Raw genomic sequence first — 9,549 nt, forward strand, 5'->3', positions numbered from 1 at the left:
TTAAAAAGATAAAGAGGAAAGAAAATGTTGCTGCGGAAAAACCGCACAGGGGCCAGGCCAGCACCACGGAAGCCCAGGCGCCATGAAGGGCTCCCGCGGCCCCCGCCGGGGAAGCCGGCCCGCGAAGCTCCGCGAGGCCCACGCACCCACGGGCGCAGCCGAGGGAGCGCGGCGGGCAGGTGGCGGCGGGACGCTGGGGGACGCGGGGCGGCTGCTCCGCGGCCAGTCTGGCGCTCGAGCGGCCCCTGGCGGCGCGGTTAGGCCAAGGTTAGGCCCGCCTACGGCTGAGCCGGGGGGTTTCTGCTCTTGGGCATGCGCAGCCCCCAGCGGCCGTCCCACCCAGAGAGGGAGGCCTCACAGCCAATCAGAGGGCCTCGCCAGCTATCCTCCCGCCTACCTGTGGCGTTTGGGGGCGTGTCTTTCGGTTTTAGCCAATGAGAAAAGACTTTCCTCCTGGGGCCGCCCTCGCGGGAGGTGGTTTCTTTGGCAAGATGGCGGCGAGCGGCCTCCGGCGGGCGGCTGCTGCGGCCCCCGCTTCAGTGAAGCCCATTTTTAGTCGGGACATGAACGAAGCCAAGCGGAGGGTGCGCGAGTTGTACCGAGCCTGGTATCGAGAGGTGCCGAACACTGGTGAGACGCCGCGGCGCACGCGGGGCTCCGGATGCAGCCGTCCAGGGTCGCAGCCGTCCTGGCCTCCCGTTTCTCCCGGGACGAGCTGAGGTCACCGACTTGGGCACAGGCGACTCTGGGTGCTTCAGGGGAGGAGGGTCACCCGAGCATTGGTGGACCCGACCCGGCGGCGGCGCCGGACTCAGACCAGCAGTGCCTTGCATCTGAACGGCGCTTCCAGGCGTCCGGGGCGCTTTGGCCCGTTTGTCCCCCCGTAATTCTTAGCAGAGCCCTCGGAGGGAGAACAGGGACGGTGGGTGACGTGCTCATTTTATAGGTGAGGCACCTGGAGGCGAAGGGATGCCCCCGTAGGACTTAAGCGATCATCTGTTTCCCACATCCCCCTCAGGAAAACCCAGCACCAAGGCGGCAAGTGACTTTCCCAAGGTCAGCCAGCTAAGTCAAGGGGGCCTTCTGCAGTCCGGGTGAGGTGGGCTCCTCCCGCTCCCCTGCCGCCGCTCCCTGGGTTCAGAGATGCCGTTTTCCTATCTTGGCATTTCCCCCTGAAAGCTGCCCAGTGTACCCGATGAGAGCGAGATTGGGGAAAATCCCACCCAAACTGTCAAGGGCAGTACAAACGTCAGGGGCTGTCGATATTTTGTTTTGTTGATTGCTTTAGTGTTGCGATGTGAACCGTCACTGCTAGTGTGAGAGGGAAGCTAGAGCACCCTGGCTCCCCTTGCGCCGCCACCTCCCTGCCTGTATATGAAAAGCAATACGAGGAGGTGGTCACCGAGCCTTGCCTCCAGACCTTGCCCCTTAGCCCTATGACCTTAACCAAACTATTTCATCCTGCTATGCCTCAATTTCCTTATCTGTGAAATGAGCATCATGATAGTACCTTCTTCAGAGAGTGGCCCTAATTAAATAGGTAATATATCTACTTTGCTTAGGCACTCTTTGAATGTTGGTGCTACTGTTGTTTTTATGGTTATTAATTATTGTTGTTTATAGCGGGAGCCTCCTGCAGAATCCAGCTTTTTGATGTATGAGAACGGTCTGCTCCACAGTGTCCCTATCCTGACTTTTTGAGATGTTGCTGATGACCAGAACTTAGACCCACAGGATACTTAGGGAGGGAGAAACTTAAGTGAACTGCTGGTTCAGCGACTGCAAATTTAAATGCCTTCAGAGTACAGGTGGATAATAGGCTTAGGGAAGTGACAGAGCAAGTGTCTGCATCTGTGTGTTGGGGGGGGGGGCGGTATTCAATTGCAGGTATTTAAAAACAGAATGTTTGCCTAGCAGAATACTTCTTTGCCCAGAACCCTTTCGTTTTGCAGAGGGAAATTAGAGGTGGGAAACAAGACCCAGATGCAGAAAGAATGGTTTGCAAAGGGTTTAAAAAAAAAATTGATGACTGAGTTGAAGATAGATCAGTTATCCAGTTAGGACCCAGCAGTTTTTAAACTATCCCCTCTCAGGAATTCCCCTCAGATACTGTTTGAGAAGATTGTCCCAAAGTCAGAAGGGTTCTGAAAGGAGGAACCTAGAGAGCAGGGGAAGGAGGAGAGGGGGGGTGTCAAAGAAGTGGTACCCCTCTTACAGGGAAGGTTGGTGGTCCCTAGCTGGTCAACTGCTCAGGCCTGTCTCTGCACTGATGTCATGCTGTCCATCACTGGGGACTCCAGCTGAGGAACCACACCACGAATTGGGAATATGTAATAGTATTTATAATAACTAACATTTATTGAGTTGCATACATATGGCCCAGCACTATGCTAAATGCTTTACATTGTGTTATCTTAGGGTGGGTTCTTATTGTTTCCTTGTCTTACAGATAAGCAAACTGAAGCACCTAATTCTGTCTCATGACACCATTAGTAAGGAGAAGAGCCAGACTTCAGACTCTGACTATCCGGCTGTTACACCTGGCTCTTTGCTCCTGCTCTAGTTTCCCTGAATTTCATGGGACCCAGTGTACAACAGCCATTTGCCTGGCTGATGGCTGCCTTGCTTGGGAGCACAGTGACAGGACTACCTTCCTTCGAAACCCTCCATTGAAAAAATATTACATGAGGCTTGCTGGTTACAAAATAGGAGACTTTCTGTAGAAACCGTTCATTTAATTTCCATCTCATTAGGTATCTCTTGTACTACAGGGCCAGTACTAGATGCCCAGAGATAACAAACCCTACCCTCAGGGGTGTGAGGGTCTAGTCAGGAAGACAGGCCTATATCCAGACCACTAAAACCTAAAATAGATGTTTGGGGAGTAAATGCTGAAATGTCTAACAACTAACATTTATAGTAGCTGTATTGCTTACAAGATGTTGCCACTTGATTTTTGTCATGTTCTTTTTTTTTTATTAATTAATTGATTAATTATTTTTTTATTCATGAGAGACAGAGAGAGAGGCAGAGACATAAGCAGAGGGAGAAGCAGGCTCCCTGTGATCCCGGGATCATGCCCTGAGCCACCCAAGCGTCCCTTTGTCATGTTCTTATAAAGGAATTTGCTTTGAGGTTCTTTTCTTCCCTATTTTTTAGATGAGGAAACAGACTGAGGTCAGAGTTCACAATGATGGGGAGACCTTTCCTGGCTGCTTTGACCCCTGATCCCATGCTCTTCTGGAGTACACTATGCTGCCTTCCCATCTCAGGATCTCCCAGTGCCTAGTATGAATGCCCCTAAGGTGAATGGGAGCAAATAGCTGAGGACATCCATGTTGTGCCTCTTAATGCATCAGAACCTTCCTGACTTAGGACAACCTTGACATTAACTTTGGAAAAACACACGGAGGCTGTGGGAAAGGCATTGTCATCCAAAAGGGGCATTCTGATACCTTCCTTTTGCACCTCGTAGATTTTTTTCAAAGTTGCAATTTAAATATTCAGAATTTATTATTATTATTTTTAAAGATTTTTATTTTTATTTATTCATGAGAGACGCAGAGAGAGGCAGAGACCTAGGCAGAGGGAGAAGTAGGCTCCATGCAGGGAGCCTGATGCGGGACTCCAGGATCACACCCTAGGCCGAAGGCAGGTGCTAAACTGCTGAGCCACCCAGGGATCCCCAATATTCAGAATTTAAAGAATAAGCCAAGAAACTTGAATGTTGAGAAAGAGCAGTTGCAATTAATTTATACCAGGGCTTCTCCACACATTTGTGCTGGATAATTCTTTGTTGTGGGAGCGGTCCTGTGCATTGTAGGATGTTTAACATCATCTCTGGCCTCTAACCACTAGATGCCTGTAGCATTCTCTTCGTAGTTATGACAACCAAAAATGCCTCTAGACATTGCCAGATGTTCTGGTGGGTAAAATCATTCATTGGTGGTTTAAGAACCACTTAATTAAACCAAAGAATGGTTCAGCAGGTGACAGCTTAGGCTCTTGCTATTTGCCTTCCGACAGCCTTTCTCACTGGTGGAGGAGTATGTCCAAGGAGTTGAGATGGGAGGGGGGAGATTAGGACAAAGCTATGGAATCTGTCTCTCCAGAGACAAGGGTTCTTAACCTGGGATGATGGGCATTCAGGGATCTGTGACCTGACATTGTAAGTAAAACTTTGTGAACATTTTTCTAAGGAGAAAATTCACCCACCCAATGCCCTGGCGTGTAGTTCAGGAGATCATGAAGAGTGGGAACAGATGGACACCAGCTCCCCTAGGATAGAGGGACCTTGTTTTTTTTTTTAAACTCCCAAGGTTGGGCAGAAATCTAATATAAAAATGGAGGAACGGTACACCCTGATAGCAGAGGAAGAGTCCTCATATTCATTTCCTTTAGAAAGTACTAGATTGTAATTTAAAAAGCAATAACCTGGATTCCAGGCCCACATTTGTCAGGGACCAATAGTATGATTTGAGGCAAGTATGCACAGTGCCATAGGCCTCGGCTCCCCCTAAATGGGAGGATTCTAAATTCCAAAACCCTTGTTAGTTTGCATCTCTGTCTTACCCCCTTTGTTTCCTCTTTTCTAAAATTACTACTCTGAGGGGCGCCTGGGTGGTACAGTTGGTTGTGTCAGACTTGGTTTGGCTCAAGTCATGATCTCAGGGTGGAGCCCCATACGGGGCTTCCCACTCAGTAGGGAGTCTGCTTCCCCCCTCTCTCTCTGCTCCTCTCCCTCCTTGTGCTCTCTCTCTCAAATAAAAAAATAAAATAAAATTCCTCTTATGATACTGACTGGTGGGAATCCAGATTTATAGCACTTAGAATTTTTCCTGGGGCTGGGGCTGCCACCATGGTTGATTTTAAGCTATCAAATCAGTGAAGGCAGATTTGTGAAGAGAGGCTCCAGTCAGCCTGCTCCAACACACCACTGGATACCGAATTCTTTCCAGTGTGAGTGATTTTCTGTCCTCTGTTAACACTAACCTGTAAAGCTGGACTGCAGTTTCTCCTGTGAGAGTTCTGCTCTTACCGATTCCCTGGTGGGATCAGCATATCCTGGTATTTCCCTCAGCAGAAGCTTTATTTTTCTGTTACTGTCACTAAATTCAGTATAGTTAGAGATTCAAACTTTACTGTCGATTAATTCAATCACTCCACAGCTCTCATGGTTTCCAGAGTTGGTTCTGATAATTCTGTAGTTGAGAGTGGACATGTCACAGGAACGGCCAGCTATACAAGGTGTCCTCACCAAGTGAGCACACAGGTCTCCCCAAGCACACACCCATTCTAGCCTATAAGCCTTGTTTATGCTGTGCCCTCGGCCTGTGTCCCCTCTTCCTAATTCCACCTACCACATAAGGCCCTGGTCATGCCCTCGTCATTAGCCAATCCACTGAAGGCTGACTGCCAGAGGATGGGAACACAAACGGCAAAAACCTAATTTTCAAAGGATATTTATGCACCTCATCTGCAGTCCCAGGTCTCTAAAGCTGTGCCACTATTTTAGGCACCTACTTAGCCAGGGATTGCTGAATATTGAAATTTTATGTTTGCATTCCTGGATGGCTGCCCCTCTGATGAGAATTTGAAAGAGTAGGCGTTACATCATAGACAGCTTCCTCCTTCCCCCAAGTAACCTGATATAGTAGTAATGGCTGCCTGGACTGAAGCCTTCCCTCCCTCCGCAAACACTCGGCAGTCTCCCTCCACTCTAAGTTTATGTGCTGCACAAACCTACACCACATCATTGCTCATTAATTTTTTTTTTAAGATTTGTTTATCTATTTTAGGGAGAGAGAGATAGTAAGTTGGGAGAGGGCAAGAATCCCAGACTCCCTGCTGAGTGCAAAGCCCAACTCTGAGATCATGACCTCAGCCAAAATCAAGAGAGAGATGTTCAGCTGAGCCACACAGGTGCCCCACTGCTTGCTAACTTCAACCCTGCCATTTTTTGCCAATTGTTGTATATGATAATCTAACATTTGAGAGTTTATTGCATGCCGGGCACTGTTCTCAGCATCTTGTCTTATCTCATGGAATCCTCACAGTAGCTCTGGAGTTATATGTGCTCTTATCATCCTCCTTTCCCTGAGAAACAAATACTCTCAGGCACACAGAAATTACTCTATGCAGGATCACATGGGCTATATGACGGAGCTGGGATCTGAACATATTGTTCATACTCTTGAACTGTGCTTGGGACACCTGGGTGGCTCAGTGGTTGGGTGTCTGCCTTTGGCTCAGTGGTTGGGTGTCTGCCTTTGAATAAGTAAATATAGATCTCTCTCTCTGTGTCTCTCATGAATAAATAAATAAAATATTTACTTATTCATGAGGGAGACAGAAGCAGAGACACAGGCAGAGGGAGGAGCAGGCTCCATACAGGGAGCCTGACTTGGGACTCCATCCCAGGACTCCAGGATCACGCCCTGGACTGAAGGCAACGCTAAACCGAACTGCTGAGCCACCGGGGCTCCGAATAAAATCTTTACAAAAAAAAAAAAAAAAGAACTTGCTCTATTGCCTTTTCAAATGCAGTGATCTTATCTCTTCAAACAAACTATAAGCTCCTTGAGACAAGCCCCTGTTCACTCCTCTCCAGGCTCAAGTACTCAGCTTAGGGTCAGGCTAGTAGTATTTGCTGAATGAAATGAATGGGCATCCTCTATGTGTTTCAGTAACTATCCATTGACTCAGTTTTTGTAAAACATGTTTTAACCACATAATTTCTACTCTGAATCGTGTTTTCTCTTTAGTGCACTTATTCCAGCTAGACATCACTGTGAAGCAAGGACGGGATAAAGTCCGAGAAATGTTTATGAAGAATTCCCACGTCACAGACCCCAGGGTGGTGGATCTTCTGGTCATTAAGGTAACTAACCTTCCCTGTGACTTGAAAGAGCAGCCAGCTTGTCCAGAGCATCTCAGTTTTGTCTCCCAAGTTTAAAAAGCAACTACCGAGTCAGTTAACTATTGCTTAGTGTTCAGAGAAACATACGAACGGGGGTGCCTGGTGGCTCTCTGGTTGAGTGTGTCTTTGGCTCGGGTCGTGATCCTGGGGTCCTGGGATGGAGTCCCACATCAGGCTCCCCGTAGGGAGCCTGCTTCTCCCTCTGCCTGTGTCTCTGCCTCTCTCTGTCTCTAATGAATAAATAAAATCTTTTTTTTTTTTTAATTTTTTATTTATTTATTTATGATAGTCACAGAGAGAGAGAGAGAGAGAGAGGCAGAGACACAGGCAGAGGGAGAAGCAGGCTCCATGCACCGGGAGCCTGATGTGGGACTCGATCCCGGGTCTCCAGGATCGCGCCCTGGGCCAAAGGCAGGCGCCAAACCGCTACGCCACCCAGGGATCCCTGAATAAATAAAATCTTAAAAAAAAAAAGGGCAGCCCCGGTGGCCCAGCGGTTTAGCGCCGCCTGAAGCCCGGGGTGTGATCCTGGAGTCACGGGATCGAGTCCCACATCGGGCTCCCTGCATGGAGCCTGCTTCTCCCTCTGCCTGTGTCTCTGCCTCTCTCTCACTCTCTCTGAATAAATAAATAAATAAATCTTAAAAAAAAAAAAAAAAAGGAAAAGAAACAGGAACTTCAGAGGTTATCACCTGGTTAAATATAAGATTATTCAAGAAAAAACCTACTGGGGCTTGCATTTTTAATTTTACTTTTTTTGAAGATTTTATTTGAGAGAGAGTGCACACGAGCAGGGGAAAGAGCAAAGGGAGAAGCAGACTACCTGTGAGCGCAGGCCCAAGGTGGGACTCAATCCCAGGACCCTCAATCCCATGACCTGAGCCGAAGGCAGATGCTTTTTTTTTTTTTTTTTTTAATTTTTTTAATTTATTTATGACAGTCAGAGAGAGAGGCAGAGACACAGGCAGAGGGAGAAGCAGGCTCCATGCACCGGGAGCCCGGTGGGATGGACATGGGATTTGATCCCGGGTCTCCAGGATCACGCCCTGAGCCAAAGGCAGGCGCCAAACCGCTGCGCCACCCAGGGATCCCAAGGCAGATGCTTGAGATGCTTGAGCCACCCCGGCGTCCCTCTGGGGCTTGTATTTTTATTTTATTTTTTAAAATTGATTTATTTGAGAGAGAGAGAGATTACCAGCAGTAGGCAAGGGCAGAGTGAGAAGCAGATTCATTCCCCTGCTCAGCGTGGAGCCTGATGTGAAACTTAATCCCAGAACCCTGGGACTATGACCTGAGCCACCCAGGCACCTGGGGCTTACATTTTTAAAAAAGATTTGAGGAGGAAAGTTTGAAACTCTTCCTGAACCTCATTTCTGGAAGGTACGACTTCACTAGCTGGAAGAGGCAGACTGGTTAGCTGAGTCCTGTGTAAATGGGGTCAGATCCCGGGCCTGATTCGGTCATCTCTGGTCAGTCACGTTAGCATCAGTGTGAACTTTAGCATGGGCTGGTACATACCGTGGAAGGAATGTTTGGCAGAAACCCAAGTTAAGCCAGTAAGGCAGTCATGGGGCTGGGGCCTGCTGACCTGGAAGTCTCTCCTCTTGGAATCAGTGAGCTCCAGAGTTAGAGAATATTTGAAAGGACTGAGAGATCGGTTAGCCCAACCACCTCATTTACCAGATGCAGAAACTGTGGTCCTGAGAGAGGAGGTTACTTGCCCCCAAGGTCACTCAGCTAGTCAGTGCCAGAGCAGAGCACAAAATCCTGGCTGTGTCGTATTCCTTCCCCTCAGCCACCCTGACGGAACACCTCTCCCCTCACCTGTACAGGGAAAGATGGAACTGGAAGAAACGATTAACGTGTGGAAGCAGCGGACACATGTCATGAGGTTCTTCCATGAAACAGAAGCGCCAAAGCCAAAGGACTTCCTGTCCAAGTTCTATGTGGGCCATGACCCATGAAGTCACTCAGTGGAAAGGTGCATGTTGATATTTAAATATTTTAGAGCACAAATAAACTCAGTATGTGATGGTCACTTCCTAATAGAATTCCATCATCAGTCAATGGGAAGTTCTTGTTCTGCCGTCTGTCTCTTTTTGCCTGAACAAGTGGGGTCTTAGTATACACACCACCTGTTCTTTCCCTTTCCTGAAGTGTGGTGTTTCCTGTAAATTAGATTCTCTTTTTTCAGAGCCTTGCATGTCAGTAAACAGGAAGGATGAGGCCATCTGCTCAGAAACTATCATTCTGGGTATCAGGCTGGATGACTTTGTTAATTTAGCTGTCTTTTTTTTTTTTTTTTTTTTTCTTTTAAGAGAGAGAGGGTGGGGGGGGGCAGGGCAAAGGAAGAGAATCCTAAGCAGGCCCTAGTCCCAGTGCTGAGCCTGACATGGGGCTCAGTCCCACAACCCTGAGGTCACGACCTGAGCCAAAATCAAGAATTTGCTACTTAACTGAGCCACCCAGGCGCCTCAACTTAGCCGTGTTTGTACAGCCCAGGATAGCTTGGTATCACCCCATAAATTATCCAAAATTAGCCAGCTCTTGCTGTTGGGAGAGATTGGAGTAACACTACGGGATGAAGAAGCAAGGCTGCTAAGCTGGGCCGTTCTTCCCTGGCTTCTGAA

The 9,549-nt window shown here is 48.2% G+C and overlaps 1 protein-coding gene across 1 annotated transcript; it reads left to right on the forward strand.

The window, feature by feature from the left end:
* Nucleotides 1–438: 438 nt before the first annotated feature.
* On the forward strand, nt 439–8,957 carry NDUFA6 (NADH:ubiquinone oxidoreductase subunit A6). Its single transcript, XM_072843715.1, has 3 exons — nt 439–630; nt 6,765–6,880; nt 8,752–8,957. The coding sequence occupies exons 1-3, from the start codon at nt 492–494 to the stop codon at nt 8,881–8,883; spliced, it is 387 nt and encodes a 128-aa protein (XP_072699816.1). The 5' UTR covers nt 439–491; the 3' UTR covers nt 8,884–8,957.
* Nucleotides 8,958–9,549: the final 592 nt, after the last annotated feature.

The sequence above is a fragment of the Canis lupus genome, chromosome 11, assembly GCF_048164855.1.
Source record: "Canis lupus baileyi chromosome 11, mCanLup2.hap1, whole genome shotgun sequence".
In the NCBI taxonomy this organism is placed as follows: domain Eukaryota; kingdom Metazoa; phylum Chordata; class Mammalia; order Carnivora; family Canidae; genus Canis; species Canis lupus.